The sequence below is a fragment of the Purpureocillium takamizusanense genome, chromosome 4 (genome assembly GCF_022605165.1).
Source record: "Purpureocillium takamizusanense chromosome 4, complete sequence".
NCBI classification, from domain to species: Eukaryota; Fungi; Ascomycota; class Sordariomycetes; order Hypocreales; family Ophiocordycipitaceae; genus Purpureocillium; species Purpureocillium takamizusanense.
In genome coordinates this window covers 443,653-459,434 of record NC_063071.1, presented here as the reverse complement: position 1 = coordinate 459,434, position 15,782 = coordinate 443,653, and the positions used below count along the sequence as shown (strand labels likewise).

The 15,782-nt window shown below is 59.8% G+C and overlaps 4 protein-coding genes across 4 annotated transcripts; 3 read left to right on the top strand and 1 right to left on the bottom strand.

The window, feature by feature from the left end:
- The first annotated feature begins 1,433 nt into the window (after positions 1–1,433).
- Positions 1,434–7,690, top strand: JDV02_004791 (uncharacterized protein). The gene is made up of 5 exons (XM_047986028.1): positions 1,434–1,612; positions 1,682–2,390; positions 2,513–2,561; positions 2,641–6,232; positions 6,288–7,690. Exons 2-5 carry the CDS (start codon positions 1,974–1,976, stop codon positions 7,456–7,458), a joined length of 5,229 nt encoding a protein of 1,742 aa, XP_047842008.1. The 5' UTR covers positions 1,434–1,612; positions 1,682–1,973; the 3' UTR covers positions 7,459–7,690.
- Positions 7,691–7,719: 29 nt separating this feature from the next.
- Positions 7,720–10,298, bottom strand: GCH1 (GTP cyclohydrolase I). Its single transcript, XM_047986027.1, has 4 exons — positions 9,934–10,298; positions 9,461–9,844; positions 9,068–9,372; positions 7,720–8,874 (listed from the first exon to the last, which is right to left on the bottom strand). The coding sequence occupies exons 2-4, from the start codon at positions 9,807–9,809 to the stop codon at positions 8,566–8,568; spliced, it is 963 nt and encodes a 320-aa protein (XP_047842007.1). The 5' UTR covers positions 9,810–9,844; positions 9,934–10,298; the 3' UTR covers positions 7,720–8,565.
- Positions 10,299–10,712: 414 nt separating this feature from the next.
- JDV02_004789 (uncharacterized protein) lies at positions 10,713–12,142 on the top strand. Its single transcript, XM_047986026.1, has 2 exons — positions 10,713–11,517; positions 11,577–12,142. Exons 1-2 carry the CDS (start codon positions 10,909–10,911, stop codon positions 11,940–11,942), a joined length of 975 nt encoding a protein of 324 aa, XP_047842006.1. The 5' UTR covers positions 10,713–10,908; the 3' UTR covers positions 11,943–12,142.
- Positions 12,143–13,094: 952 nt separating this feature from the next.
- JDV02_004788 (uncharacterized protein) lies at positions 13,095–15,167 on the top strand. The gene is made up of 2 exons (XM_047986025.1): positions 13,095–13,267; positions 13,568–15,167. The coding sequence occupies exons 1-2, from the start codon at positions 13,208–13,210 to the stop codon at positions 14,495–14,497; spliced, it is 990 nt and encodes a 329-aa protein (XP_047842005.1). The 5' UTR covers positions 13,095–13,207; the 3' UTR covers positions 14,498–15,167.
- The last annotated feature ends 615 nt before the right edge of the window (positions 15,168–15,782 follow it).

Here is a 15,782-nt window from a genome sequence, read left to right as displayed (position 1 = left end):
GACTCCGATCTGAAAGAAATCGCCTCGACCTGCGCGCCCGCCCGCCCCTGCCGCTGCTGCAGCTCGGAGCGGGTGCCTCAAGGTTGATAGATCCCCTCCCGCGGGGGTAGGTTACCGCAGACATGCGATGGCAGCGAAGCGATGTGCGCCCTATTAAGTGCGTCGTACGTAGTACTAGGACCTGGACCCTCGAGCTGCCACAAGGGGCGGCGGCGCAAGTGCGTCTCGCTCGGTCCGAGTCCGTCGCGGCGCAAAAAGGTCGTCGTCGGTCGGTGGGCATGGCTGGCCGAACGTCGTTGCGGGTGGATCTCTGCGCCAGCTGCTGCTACGCACGACTACTGCTGCTATCGCTGCTGCTGCTGCTGTGCATACCTATCTCCCACCGTGCGTCGCTGCGCGTCAGGCGAGGAAGGTTTGCTGTTTATTGCCAATGTCTCTGGCCCCCGGTCGGCCTTCGGGGCAGTGCCTTGAGTGCCAATCACAACTAAGTAGTTCCTGGATGCTGCGAGAGAGCCCCTTCACTCAAATGGGATTTGGGAAGGAATGCTGGCCCGCTGACGACCGATAGATGAGGCTTGAAGCGGGCCGGCCGAGGACGCAGGGCCGAGGCCGGGCAGAGTCAGGCAGGCCAGGTTCTGGAAGAGAGGCTTATGACACCCGACGTGGTGGGTTTGGCAGGACCAAGTGGACCAGGCCAGCCGCTCACGACCTTCTCCCACCTTCGGGGCCGGACTACCTTAGTATGGACCTTATGTGCCTGCTCGGCGCTGCTGGTGCAGCTGCTGGCCGCTGGAAGCGACAGGTGCCAGAAGGAGCCCGCAAGGCCACGCTTGGGGCGCTCGCGCTAACTGCATGTGTACAGGGTACTTATGCGGAACGGACACGGTACGTACCTTCTCTGTCTATCATGGAGACGACCGGGGGGGGCCACTGTGCTGGGCTGGTGCCGACTCGCCTCCACCGCCAGCGCTGCACTTGCTTTCAAAATGGTATGCTGCAGCGAGTCGAGCGGTACCCCAGGCGGGCGAGACCCCAGCATCCCAGCAGTATTCCGAGTTCTTCCCGCGGGCGGGCCCCGTCACCCGGGGGAGAGGCGGGCTGCCCGGCCCCAGCGTGGACAGTGGACACCATGACCGGGACACGACCTGGAACGCCATCTGCGCGAGGGTAGCCCCCAAGTAGCTAGTACCTTTTTTCGCCTGTGGCTGCTGCCCCCACATCACCACCTCAGGGCAACTCACCTGCTGCTGCGCGGCGGCCTTGCGGGCGGGCTGCCCTGCTCGGGCACTCTCTTCCTCGCTCGCTCGCACGCACCCGACAGCAGCGCCCCAGCACCAGCAGCGGCAGGAACCTCTGCCGCACCTTCACGCTCTCACGTCTGGCGCCGCGACCCATTCCTCCTCGCCCGCCCTCCCATCTCTTCTCTCTCCAACATCCCATTCTACTACACCACGGCACCCCCCGACCACCACCGCCGTTGCATGCCTCGCACGCCGCCGATTTCGACGGCCAAACCCCCCGTGCGGCCCGTCTGCGCACTCGCCTCTTATTCAATTTCGGATTGAACGTCCTTTTGATACGTACCTGCGCACGACTTTTTTGTCTCCCTCGTGTTAGTCGATGCCCGCCATGTCCGTCCACGCTGTTTTAGCTTTTCATGCTGATGAACCCAACCCGTTAGCCCGCGGCCAAAACCTCCTCTCTCGCGGCCCTCGAAATCGCCCACGGCTCGTTTGAAATCACTCCAAGACGGCGGCTTCCCTCTCGGTGGTCTTCCCGACGACGCCCGTCACCACCCCGAACCGCCGATACGATGCGACTGTCGCCATAGCCCTTCGAATACTGCGACGACCACCATCCCGTGAGCACGTCGAAACAGACCTCCAAGACTTGAATGAGCGCTGCCGACGATACGTACGATCGCAGCGCCTCCCCTTAATACGATAATATCCCCCCATCACAACACCCTCGCCATGGTGTCGGCCCCGAGCGCCGGCGGCGGCGTCGCCAGCAGCACAAATGCCAGCGCCCGCAATTCCCCAGCCCCGAGATCAACCCCGACTCAGGCGTCGACGAGGCCAAAACGCAAAGTCAATACCAACGGCTACCACCCTGCCAACACGACGGTCCCCTTGAGCGCCATGGTCAGCACGAGTCTGGACCTGACGTCGGTCGAACGTCGCGGCCAGCCCACGGCGGTGCGCGAGCCTCTCAAGAAGAAGGACCGCCTGCACGGCATCTCGGATGCCCCGACATACTGCCCGAATGAGGAAGAATGGCGCGACCCGCTCGAATACATCAAAAAGATTGCCCCAGAGGCATCTGAATACGGCATGTGCAAAATCATACCCCCGGACTCATGGAATCCCGACTTTGCAATTGATACCGAGGTATGCGCTCTCTGGTCTCTCCATCTCGAACCTGTAGTCGAAGGCCCCGTGTCTCGCTCACGTTTTCTCATTTGCGCGCAACACCCACTCATCATTGGCATGGTCTGACGTTGTCGATACAGAAGTTTCATTTCCGGACTCGAAAGCAGGAGCTCAATTCTGTAGAAGGGAGTAAGTTTTTTCTCACGGACCCCGTGTTGATGCTGGAGGTGGTGCGACGGCGTGTGCTGACCCTGTCCCTCTTCTGCAGGCACCCGCGCCAACCTGACTTACCTCGACGGGCTGGCCAAGTTTCACAAGCAGCAGGGCAATCACCTGCTTCGCCTGCCCTATGTCGACAAGAAGCCCCTGGATTTGTATCGCCTGAAAAAGGCCGTAGAGTCTCGCGGTGGCTTCGACAAGGTCTGCAAGCTCAAGAAATGGGCCGAGATCGGTCGAGACCTGGGCTACAGTGGGAAGATCATGTCGTCGCTCTCGACGTCACTCAAGAACTCTTACCAGCGATGGCTCTGCCCCTACGAAGAATATCTTCGCCTTGCCAAACCCGGCGTTCACCAGCAGCTGGAGCAAGAGTACGGTGGACCGTTGACCCCGAGCCCGGCACCAACTCCGCCTAAGCGATCAAATGGAAACACACCATCGAGCGCGAAAGGCGACTCGCCCACCCGGCAGGCGTCTGATGCGTTGCAGTCCAGCTTCAGCAGCCTGAAGAAGGAGACGGATCGGGACACGCCGATGCTTGATGCTCCGCCGATACCGACTTCAGCGAGCACGCCGGGAGGCTTTACCGCTATCAATACGAATGGCTTCACTGCCGTCAACGCTGCATCTAGCGCCGCCAGCCGAGCCGCAAATGGCGAAACAAAGAGTTTCACGCCGGACCCGAAAAGGTTTGATACTCCGGGCTCCTCTGCCAAAAACACGCCAGAGACTCGGCCGGTCGGACTCGCCGCTGCAGCCGCCCTCAAACGGCAACTGAGCTGTGACAGCTCCTCCGACTCCGCGAGGAAGGATACCGACGCGGATAAGGAGGACGGGGAGAGCAGCAGTCGCCGGAGCAAGCGATTGAAGAAGGAGGCCGTCCCAACGGTCGCGGGATCTCACATGACGCCTTTCAGACCCTCTGTTCCTCGAATTCCTCGCGATGAGGCTCCCACGGCTGGCGACAAATGCGAGATTTGCGGGAAAGGCGATGATACAGGTTCTCTTCTCGTCTGTGAATCGTGCGACCATTCGTACCATGGTCTATGCCTGGATCCGCCTCTGAAGCGAAAACCAGATGCCGAATGGAACTGTCCCAGGTGTCTCGTCGGCGACGGACAGTTCGGATTTGAAGAAGGTGGTTTATACTCGCTGAAACAGTTTCAACAAAAGGCCAACGACTTCAAACAGGGCTACTTTGAGAAGAAGATGCCCTTCGACCACGCCCTCAATTGCCATCGACCAGTGACAGAGGAGGACGTCGAGGTTGAATTTTGGCGCCTCGTTGCCGATTTGGAAGAAACAGTGGAGGTGGAATACGGCGCCGATATCCACTGCACAACTCACGGCTCGGGCTTTCCCACGGTTGAGAAGAACCCCAACAGCCCATACGCGACCGACCCATGGAATCTCAACGTCCTTCCGTTCCACGCCGACAGCCTTTTCAGGCACATCAAGTCGGACATCTCGGGCATGACAGTACCCTGGGTGTACGTCGGCATGATATTCTCCACCTTCTGCTGGCATAACGAGGATCACTACGCATACTCGGCGAACTATCAGCATTTCGGTGCCACGAAGACCTGGTACGGCATTCCCGGCGAGGACGCTGAGAAATTTGAGGAGGCGATGAAGGAAGCGGTGCCCGAGCTGTTTGAAACGCAACCAGATCTGCTATTCCAGCTCGTCACCCTGCTCACTCCGGAGCAGCTGAAGAAGGCCGGCGTGCGCGTGTATGCCTTGGACCAGAGGGCGGGGCAGTTCGTCATCACATTCCCCCAGGCTTACCACGCTGGTTTCAACCACGGCTTCAACTTCAACGAGGCTGTCAATTTTGCACCTTCCGACTGGGAGCCTTTCGGTCTCGCCAGCGTCGAAAGGACTCAGGCTTTCCGGCGCCAGCCATGCTTTTCTCACGACGAACTGCTGTGGACCGCAGCGGAAGGTAGTGCCGCGTCGAGCCTCACCATAGAAACGGCAAAGTGGCTCGCTCCGGCCCTCGATCGCATTCACAAACGTGAAAAGACGCAGCGGGCAGACTTCGTCGCCAAGCATGAAGAAGCGTTACCCCATAAATGTCCCCTTTCGGGCAGTCCGGGCGAAGGTGACTGCCCATTAACTTACAAGGTCGAAGACGAAGACGTGCTCGATGAGGACGAACAATGCTGCAGCTACTGCAAGGCGTTCGCATACCTGTCACGCTTCAAGTGCCAGCGATCCGGCAAGGTCGTGTGCATTCTTCACGCCGGAACACACCCCTGCTGCGAGATGACCGAGCAACAGAGACTCACCGGCGAGGGTCATACCCTGATCTACCGCAAGACCGAAGACGATATGACCGCGGCTCATGACAAAGTCGTCGAAAAGGCTCGCACCCCAGAGCTATGGGAAGAAAAGTACGCCAAGACACTCGAGGAAGAAGCCACGCCGTCGCTAAAAACTCTCCGCACCTTACTTCATGAAGGTGAACGCATTCCATACGACTTGGCATCGTTGCCGATTCTTAAGGAGTTTGTCGACAGATGCAACGAATGGGTCGAGGAAGCGACGAACTATATTGTGCGAAAGCAACAGAACCGGCGCAAAAACGAGCGGGCCTGGCAGAGCGGCATGCGAAAGTCGATCGGCAACTCCTACCAGGACCAGAAAGAGCGCGAATCGCGCAACGTGTCCAACATCTATCGGCTTTTGAGAGAAGCGGAACATATCGGCTTCGACTGCCCGGAGATTGCGCAGCTCCAGGAGCGGGCAACCGCCGTTAAGGAGTTCCAGGTGCGGGCCGCAGCCGCCCTCGAGAATAGCAACAGCATGTCCATGGAGACGGTCGAAGAGCTCCTCGAGGAGGGTCGTGGCTTTAACGTGGACACGCCCGAGGTCGACAGACTTTCGAGAGTGCAGGAGCAGATGCGCTGGAACGAAAAGGCCCGATCTAGCCGTGGCGCTTTCCTTTCCCTGAAGGAAGTCCAGGATCTCATTGAGGAGGGCAAGCGGCTTGAGATCCCGAGCTACAACGACCATCTCAAATTCTACTGCGACCAGATGCTTGCCGGCGAGACATGGGAGAGGAAAGCACGGGAGCTCATCGATGCAGAGGTTGTCCATTACCCTCAGCTGGAGGCCCTCTCCAACCAAGTGCAGGTCAACGCACTTCCAGTCTCGCGGGAGACGTTAGCTAGCGTCGACCAGATTCTTCACAAGCAGCGTGAGGCGCACCGTCAGATTCTCGACATCACGGAAAGATGTCGCAATCCGGACTACTCGAAGCGACCAAAGTATTCGGAAGCGGTTGAAATTTCTAAGAAGCTGGAGGACCTGAATTCGAAACCCAACGGCACGCTCGACTTGGAGAATGAGAAGAAGAGGCACGAGGATTGGATGCGCAAAGGCAAGAAGCTGTTTGGAAAATCCAACGCGCCGCTCCACATTCTCAAGAGCCACCTCGAGTATGTCCTAGACCGTAACTCGGACTGTTTCGATGTGGACAACGACACTCCCCGGCTTCCCGGTGAGCCGGTGTCGCGGGAGGCCAGCCCCGAGCAAGGTGGCAATCGCTGGGAAGATCCTCGCGCCAGGCAAGTCTTTTGCATTTGCAGAAAGATTGAGGCTGGCATGATGATTGAGTGCGAACTCTGCCATGAGTGGTAAGTGAAACACTACGAGATACTGGCTCAGCCAACAGCTAACACGGCGCAACAGGTACCATTACAAGTGTTTGAAGATCGCGCGAGGGAAGGTCAAGGAGGACGACAAGTACACGTGCCCGATCTGCGACTGGCGGATGAAGATACCTCGGGACGCTGCGAGACCCAAGCTTGAAGACCTCGTGGCCCTGTCCGACGAGATCTCGGCCCTGCCGTTCCAACCCGATGAAGAGGACGTTCTCTCGCGCATCATCGACAACGCACAGACCTTTCGAGATCGCATTGCGCGCTACTGCAATCCTCTTCTCTCCACCGAGGCGGAAGCAGAGACGCAGCGATTCTACCTCCGAAAGCTCGAAGGCGCCGAAGTGCTTCTCGCCTACGAGACCAACTTTTTCCGGCAAGAACTCCATAGGTGGTGCCCCGTCGCACCCGAGCCGCCGCCAATTCTGGAGGTGTCACTGAGCACTCGCAAGCCCCGGCCCACCAAGCTGCAGAAGATGCTTGCTGAATACGGTGTGGACAACCCAGACGACCTACCCGAGCACGCCAGGGGCAAGGCGAATAGCTTGCGCCGGAAGGCGGCAAACGCCGAAGCTGCTGCCGCCGCCTCGCACACGAATCCTGGGGTCATTCTGCCTCCATCCAATAATTCTGCCTATGGCGGTCCGGCGTTCTACTCCAGAGCCCCTCACACAGGTGGTTTGGACACGGCAGGGCCATCGGGCGACCACGGTGGGAAGCTGCCGTCGCCGATGGACAAAGACAGGGCGAAATTGGCTGGCACCACCATTCTGCATCCTGGGTTCGGATCTCATTTGCTCATGGATGGCTCTATTATGTCATTGGAAGAGCGCCTGTTGCAAGGAGAGGAAGAGGAAGACCCCATGGACCTGCAGACGGAGGCTGGGAAGAGCAAGGCCCTCGAGATCTTCGGCCGCACGGAAGCGGGGAGGAGAGAGGCCGAGAAGATTTTTGGCGGAAATGTATGGGGCTCAAACCGCAGATCCATGAGCACCCAGGATCGGTCCATGACTCCTGGCGGCGCGGAAGACGACATGATGAAGCATGATCAGGGGAACGTGGACCAGATGTTCAAGGACATGACGAACCAGGACGATGAAGACGAGCAGAAGAAGAAGGAGAGCGTCGCGAACGGCCCCGTTACGGCGGAATCTCTCGAGAGCGAGAGAAATGGCATGGACGCGCTGTTGGATGGTGAGTAGTTAAAGTGGAAGTTGCGTTTCAGGGAGTCACGGGAGGCGTCCATCTTTCTCTCAGGTTTGTTTCCATCTTTCAGGGAAGATGGTGTGATGGCGCAGATCATTGCCGGCTGCTTGCTTGCTTGACAAGGAATGTACCAAAGGGAAAATGTAACATTAGTTCGCGTGCCATGTCATGGCTAGACGAGGCGTTTCTCAGAGAAGGGGGGGAATACAGTCACACACAGTCACAAGTGACGCAGTTGGTACGTGCTTAGTGGATGACTCCAAATGCCTCGGGTTGCACTGCATTACGTCGCATCGCATCGCAACGGACGGTGGGATGAATAGGCACGTCATGTTCCCTCTTTGATGTGATGTCATTTCTGTCGCGACTTCGCGCTTCGGATTCTTTCTCAAGCCCGCTCTCTCTCTCTCTCTCTTCAGGGCGTTGAGCCCAGGAAGTCTATACGTGTATGCAGACCAGCCGCGCGGGTTGTTCGCTGGTGGCCGTGGCGGCGGCGGTGATGTCTGGGCATCGGCAGTTCAGTTCGACCTGCAGTGGCTGTCTGTCTCCGGCAGCAGCCCGGGCCCTTCCTCCATCCACCGCTCTCCACCGCCGCCTGCGCCGGCGCCGCCTCCCAGACCGCGTGTTCGTTACATGATGTGTGTGTGTGTGTGTGTGAAGAATAACAGCAAAAACACGTAAACACCATTGTCGTTCGTTGTCATCGTCGTCGTGGCCGACCAAGTTCAGGTTGTTGAATGCACATGGTCTCTCTCGCTCTCTTTCCCCCCTCCCCACCCCCCCTCTTTCTTGATTCTTTTGCGAAAGCGCACACATACCCAGCAGAAGAAAAGAAAAAGAAGAAAACCAGCAGACGAAGACGAGGGGGGAAGAACCGCTCGTCGATCCTGGTCGCATTCGTTGTCAGAGGATAAAGGCTGTTTGTCCGTGTCTTTAAAAAAGCAAAACGCCGCCGAAAATGCAGAGATAGCTAGATTGGTGAATGTGGTCCAACACGTGCGTTGATGCGTTTAGGTGGATGGATGGTTGAATGGATTGTTGAATGGGAAAAGAAGACATGCGCCAGGTACAGGAACAGCGGGCAGCAAGACGCGTCGAGGAGCTCATGTGCGGTTGACGCCAACGAGGCTGAGAAATTCGTTGCGCGTCTTGGACTTGCGCTCGAAGCAGCCGAGGACGCAGCTGGTGATTGTGGAGGTCGACGTCTGCTGGACGCCGCGCATGACCATGCAGAGGTGGCTCGACTCCATGACGACGGCGACGCCCTGGGGCTTGAGGATCTCCATGATGGCGTGGGCGACCTCCTTGGTAAGGCGCTCCTGGATCTGCAGGCGGCGGGCGTACATCTCGGCGATGCGGGGCAGCTTGGAGAGGCCGATGACGGTGTCGGAGGGGATGTAGCCGATGTGCATCTGCATACGCGCGGGTGAGTCAGCAGTTGCGAGAAATTGGAGAGCGGCGGCGGCGGCGGCGGCGGCGGCGAAAAGTCACACAAGCCGGGGACGAGACGAGCAGAGCATAGGGCGTGGGTCTCAAGCGCGAGAGCCTGCCATGGACTGACCGCCCATGGCTGTTTGGGCGGGGACGCAGGGGGGGGAAACGTACCTTGCCGATGAAGGGCACGAGGTGGTGCTCGCAAAGGCTGTGAATCTCAATGTCCTTGACAATGACCATCTCGTTGTGGCCCTCGTGGAAGAGGGCGTTGTTGACAATGTCCTCGACGTTGACCTGGTAGCCCTTTGTGAGGAAAAGAAGGGCCTTTGCGTAACGCGAAGGCGTGTCGAGGAGGCCCTCGCGGTCCGGGTCCTCGCCGACACACTCGAGGAGGGTGCGCACGGCGCCGCGCATCTTGTCAAGGCGCTTCTCAGCCTGCTCGGGGTCTTCCTCTCGGCGTTGGCGCGTGCCTCGGGCTGGGAGCGACGGGTGTTAGCAAGCGATGACTCGAGCAACAATGTTTCGACATGGACTATCTTCCACGGGGAACAGGCTATAGCTTACTCGGCCTGCTCAGGCCGTCATAGTCGATGACGGGGCTCGGCGGGCGGACCTTTTGGCCCTGGCCTGCGACGGGGGCGCGCTTCTTGGGGGGCGGTTCGTCCCGGGGGTCGCGTGCGGCCTTGCCCAGGCTGTTGCGGCGCTGGTCAAAAGCGCTGGGGCGGCGCGCCGAGGCGGCGCCATTGACGACGGCGACGTCGCCGTTGGGGCTGCCGGACTTGCGGTTCTTGTTCCTGTTGCGGCGGCGCTTGCGCGTGGACTCGTCGCTGGTGGAGGAGCCTGAGACGCTGGCCGAGTCGAGGGAGCGCTTCTTGGTGGTCGCGGCCATGTCGACGTCTTCGGTCTGCGCCATTGCTGGCGTGCTGTCTCTTTAATATGCTACGACGTCTATCAATCCGCCCGGAGTTAACGATTTGGTGATGCTGCTCGGCGCGGCGCGGCACGGAGCGGCGAGCGACAGGGGCGACAAGACGCACGATGAGATGGCCGCTCCAAGGAATTATGTGCCGTAGACGAGGGACGGTAGGCGAGATGAAGAAGGGAATTGTATATACGAGCGGCCCCTTGTTTTTCGGGAGTCGGGAAGGGAGTCGGGATGGGTGACGAGTTGAGAGAAAAAAGAAGGATGCGAGGCTCAGGGCCACAAGCGACGTCGGCGTTCGGCGGTGGCACGGCGTCGGCTTTGGAAGGGATTGCGGGGTGCGACGGGAATTTCTTACATGAGGAAGGAGGGACGGAAGCCCGCCCGCCCCGGGTCGATGAGGTACAACCATGTCAGGTACCGAGCCGGTACCTGCAGCACCTGATCATGCTAGCGCAGCCCGATCCACGCTCGCCTATCAGTTCGTCACGGTTGGTGCAAGTGGTGTTCAGGTGGCACAAGGCCGCAACGGCTTGATGCAAACACGCGGGTGCGCGCATTATGCATACATTCACCTACGTATCGTATGGGCATCAAGGGAGCAGGAAACAAGCTCAAAAGGAACAATGAAAACAATTCGCCCGGAAAGCGGCGGCCTGTCAATGATTCGCTCTGGTGGCTGCTCATGGGTTCGAGTCGTTATCTTATCGGGCAAACGTGGCTGGACCTGTCTCGGCGGTCAAATGCATGTACCCCAAGACCGCCTGCTGCCCGCGTGCGTGAGACTCGCAGTCGCGCCGCTTAGTGGGCGGTCATGTGACTTGGCGCCTGGCAGTTGGCAGCTACCACCCGACGTACCCTGCTTGCTCTCCTGGCTGAACGTGTTTGCTGAGGCGAGCATCAACCACCTCCACATCGGATCGGACATCCACCCGGCCACGGCTTCTCTCCCTCCGCCATCCACCCACCGCGGTTGTGCAGCTCTTTCTCCCACAGAGGGTGCACCGACAGGTCTTCCACCAGCTTCAAGCAGAGGAACGCATCCTTCCCGACGCGCATCTAGCGCACGACGTATCTTGCCTCCCGCCCCATGGCGTCGCCGCCCTACGCCTCGTCGCCGCTGGCCATGTCGCCACCCAACCCATCTCCCGCCCAGCTCCCCAACAAGAAACGCTCTTCGACCCTCGACGTCAACGCCCCGCCGGTCAAGCGCCGGAAGCCCTCCAACCTCTCGCAGTCTTCGGGCCCCATTCACCCCTTGCGGCAAACGTCCTTCCCCCCCGAGGGAGGCCGGTCGCCGTATGCGCGGTCCCCGTCAGTCGACGCCACGTCCATCGTCAGCGGCAGTGCGGCTAGTGGCGTCACTGCCAATGGCGCGCCCAAGAAGAAGCGCGGCCGCAAGGCCAAGAACCCTCGACCCGGCGACGAGTCGGCCGAGCAGACGCCCAGCCTCGTCGGCGGCAAGGCACCCACGACGGTCAGCGGCCAGGGCGGCGGCGGCGACAAGGACGCAGCCGACGACGACGACGATGACGAAAACCAGGAAATGGCCCTTGAAGAGGGCGTCGCACGGACACAGGAGCAGAAGCAGGAGGAGATTCGGCTGCGCGCCATGCTCGTTGAGGCTTTCGACAGCGAGCAGTACAACCGATACGAGCTGTGGCGAGCGGCCAAGCTGTCGGACGCCGTCGTGAAAAGGGTCGGTTTCACCGCCGCGTTTCATGCGCAGCCATTAAAGTACTGACTCTTTTGTTGCAGGTGGTAAACGCTACGGTGTCACAATCGGTTCCGCAAATGGTCAGCACGGCGGTCAAGGCCGTGGCCAAGCTGTTTGCGGGAGAAATCATCGAGTCGGCGCGCAACGTGCAGGCCGAGTGGATCACGGCAGGCGAAAAGCAGAGCGACCTCCCAACGCCGCCTCCGTCGGCCAAGGACGCGGCGGGCGAGGAGGAGCCAGAGGTGAAGTGCGGGCCCCTCCGGCCGGACCATCTGCGGGAGGCGTGGAGGCGGTACAGGACGGGCGGGGAAAGCCGCGGCGTGGGCATGCAGCAGCTGTGGCACGCGCAGCAGGGGGACGGCGTGGAGCGGTTCTCAACGCGGACCGGCAGGCGGCTCTTCAAGTGATGCTCGCTAATGAGGTTGACGCGGTCCATGAAGGTTGAGGGGGGTGCTTGAACCAGAATTGCTATGATACCCAGGCTCGATCCATCGATAGACTCGTAGGATGGTGGAGCGAACATTGATTCGATTTGGCTGGCGTTTGTGATGCTCCAGGTGTGCCCTCATTGAGGAGCATGTTTCCGTAGTCTAGGATGAGGTCTGACAGCCTTGCACAAGCAACATATTTACTGGCTTCATCAAGAGATGTGAATGCCTTTGTAGGTGCGTGTTACGGCATAAAATTCGCGTCCGTCAAAGCTGCACGCTCGCCGCGACTGTCGGCCCCAAGTCATTCGACACTGATTGTCCTGTACATGGGTGGCCACTTCGCTGTGCAGGGGCCCTAGGTTCGCCTTGGACGCGAATGATGAGAGCATCGGGAGTTTCTTCATTTCTGAACTATTTCAAAGGACGGGTAGAACAACATGCTATCGGGCATTTCACTTTTGCTCCCTCCTCTCTCGCCTCTTTACGAAGGGCCATCGTAATTCCGCAGCAATCACAGGTGGAGTTTAGTAGCAGTTTTGAAGGCCATCACAGCGAGGCGAAGGTAGGATCGTAGAACAGCCTGCTTCGTACTTACGAAGTACGCCGTTGGCCTTATCGGGTAGCAATGAAATGAATACCATTCAGGAGAATGGTTGAAATGCAATTATGACTATAACAATAGGGCTAGATCGCGTTGGTCGAGCTGAGCTGGGTTCTTGCAGATGCTTCCGAGAGCCCCAGGGTAGACCGGCATGAGTGACGTGGAGGAGTTGAGTGACATACATGGGCTAGAGTGGGACGTGCGGCGTGCCCCTGCGGCGGCTCAGGACCGAGTGCCAGCCACAGATGGCTCAGCTGGATCCTCCACTGGGATCTCCAACGCGCGCGCTCCAGCGTCAAATCACAGCCCCTGGAAATACGCTGCCGAAGCAAAAACCTTCTGGCCCACTGGACCCTTGGGGCCCGGTTGCCGGCACTGGGAGGGTCTGCCTCTGTCTGTGCCGCGCACGCGCTGTCATCCCCGCTAACCCCCCCCCGAAGAGCCTTGGATGGGGTCATGCTCCAGAAGCAGCAGTAGCAGCTCCACCGACAACATGCAAGTCATTTTTTTTTCTTCCGCTGCCTCGTCGTGGTGAAATTGTTGGCCCAAAATCCCCCCTCCCATCCCCTCCACACCACAACCAACCTTTTTTTCCTTCCTCTGACGAGATCGCTCTGCACCGCAGCTTGCTTGTTCGCCAATGGGTCTCAAGATCAAAGAGAGCGAGGGCTTTTGCGGGACAATCATGGCGGGGGCAAAGGTAAGCCGGTTTCCTTTTCGTCTGTCATTCCATCCGTGCAACTCTATTGGGGGGAGTGTGTGTGTGTTTGTGCGTGCATGCGCTGCTGCAAAGCAGTGACATGCTCGTCAACGATCACACGCACACACACACACACAAGCACACCTGCATGCACGCGGTCACTCTCGAAGTATCATGACACGGCCCCCCTTCCGGCGGGTTGCACGTACCCTTGGATGCCGCCGATGTCGCCACTGCACGCATGCATGCTATACACATGGGCTGAAGCACTAACTCAACTGTCTCTCTCCGCACCCGCAGACAACGACGACAGGAGCCAACGCCGCTGCGTCGACATCGGCCTCGGCCATACGCATACGCGAGAACCAGCGCCGCTCGCGCGCTCGCCGAAAGGAGTACGTCGAGGGCCTCGAGCGCAAGGTCCACGAGTACGAGAAGCACCGCGTCGAGGCCACGCTCGAGATGCAGACGGCTGCCCGCACCGTCGCCCTCGAGAACGCCCGCCTGCGCGCCATGCTCGCCCGCATGGGCGCCTCTGACGCCGACGTCGAGGCCTTTCTGCAGTCCTCGCAGGAGCACGACGCTGCCAGGGCCCTCGAGAGCGTCCGCTGGCAGGGTCGTCAGCAGCAGCAAGCCGACGGTGACGCGGCCGCCGCCTCTGTCAAGGCCGAGGAGCCGCCGCCGGCAAGGCAAGGGGACGGCGACGGGTGCCGTCCGTCTCACGGCAGCAGCACTACATCACACAACAACAACAACCACAGTCCTCATGCTCCGGGCTACCACCCGGCAGCCTCGGCTGGGGCCACGCACTATGCGCTCCCGCCCGTCACGCCCTTTGACAAGCTCGACGTCCTGGCGTCGGCCAGCGTCCAGCAGGGCTGCTGCGACGGCCGCACCCAGTGCGCCCTGCCCGCCGCCTCGTCCGGCACCGACTCGCGCGCCAACAGCCCCTCCTCCACCGTCGGCCCGAGCCCGGGGGCCGTCACACCGTCCTCGAGCGGGCCTCACCCGCTGTCCCCGGCGGGCGACCAGGCCTTTGGGTCGCCCATGGAGATGTCCTGCAACGCCGCGGCGCAGATCATCGCCGAGATGCACGGCTACAGCAGCAGCAGCGGCGCTGGCGCCGACCGCGACGTGACGAGGGAGAGGCTCGGCTGCAACGGCCAGTCCGAGTGCCTCGTCAAGAACACTGTCCTCTTCCAGATTCTCGAGAATGACAGCAATTTTTGACCGAGCCAGAGTCAAGGACTAAGCTCTAGGCTGCTCTGCTCTCTTGACGTCGGCATCTAGAATATGCCGCTCTCTGGACGCCGGCAGTCCATGTCCACAGACATGTGCATCGATCCGCCGCTCCCTGGACGTCGACATGTTTTGTGTCGTTCGATTGTTGTCGTCGACACACCGCAATGGCCCTCTTCCGACCACAGTGCTCACGCGACCCTATCGGCGCCGGCCACAGTTTGGAAGCAACTACAATGCGGGTTGAGCGCACCTGGCGATGTTGCCATGAGACAATGTGCACAACGTCACGCCGAGTCCTCTCGGGCAACAATGACTGCATGCCCGCTTCCTCGTGCCAAGCTGGGTAGCAAGGCACGCAGCCGGGCGCGCGGGCGGGCGCTCGCATGAAAGAAAGCGGTACGCCTAGGAGACGGACTAGGCCTACGACGTATGAACCCGCTGGCTGCAGTCTATGCCTAAGCTTCCGCCTCTGCCTCGGCGCATGCGTACGAGGAAACTCGAAAGGAACGGGACTCAGCGCCGTGTAACAGACTGACTCCGGAGGAGACGGCGCGCTCGCACACCACGCCCAGGGGACGGCGTCATGGCACGACGCTGGTGGTGAGGCGGGAAGGAGGGGACTAAATCGGGGGAGGGCGAAAAAGCATCATTCATGTAGGCATTTTGAAGCCAGCGGAAAATAATCCAAGCCAATTGCCACTCCAAGCGCTCCAAGTGCACCGTAGTTGACAAGCCACTGGTCAAGTCATCATCAAGACAATCCCCGGTTCCGTCTATATTACGGGCTGCCACCGCCGTGCAAAGAAAGCGGTGCCGCTGCTCTTTTAGTCGACATTGCTTCCTGCCTGCGCGGGGTTGACCCCAGCATCGTCAGAGGAGGAGGAGAGTCCAGATTTCCCAATCGGGACATGTGGTCATCCCGCGGCCCTGATTGGCTGTCGTGTCAGTCAGTCACTCAACCGGTGACGACCTGTCTCTCTCTGTCACACCCAGCGTTCCGTCCCAAGGATCTTCCATTAATTCACATTCGCCAACTTTTGACCAATCTTACTGCTCCTGAACGTGCGGAGGCACGACTTCGGACTCTGTCTTCCGGGCGGACGCTCGTTGGAAGTTAAGTTCCCCTTGGCGCAAGAACAATACATGTCCAAACGCCAGACACCAACCGGCTCGTGCTACCTATGATACCATGGGGGCGCGCTACGACGGGCGTCGTCGATGACGCGAATAGGCCCGGGGGTGCAGAGGAGCAGCTGCATCGTCATCATCATCA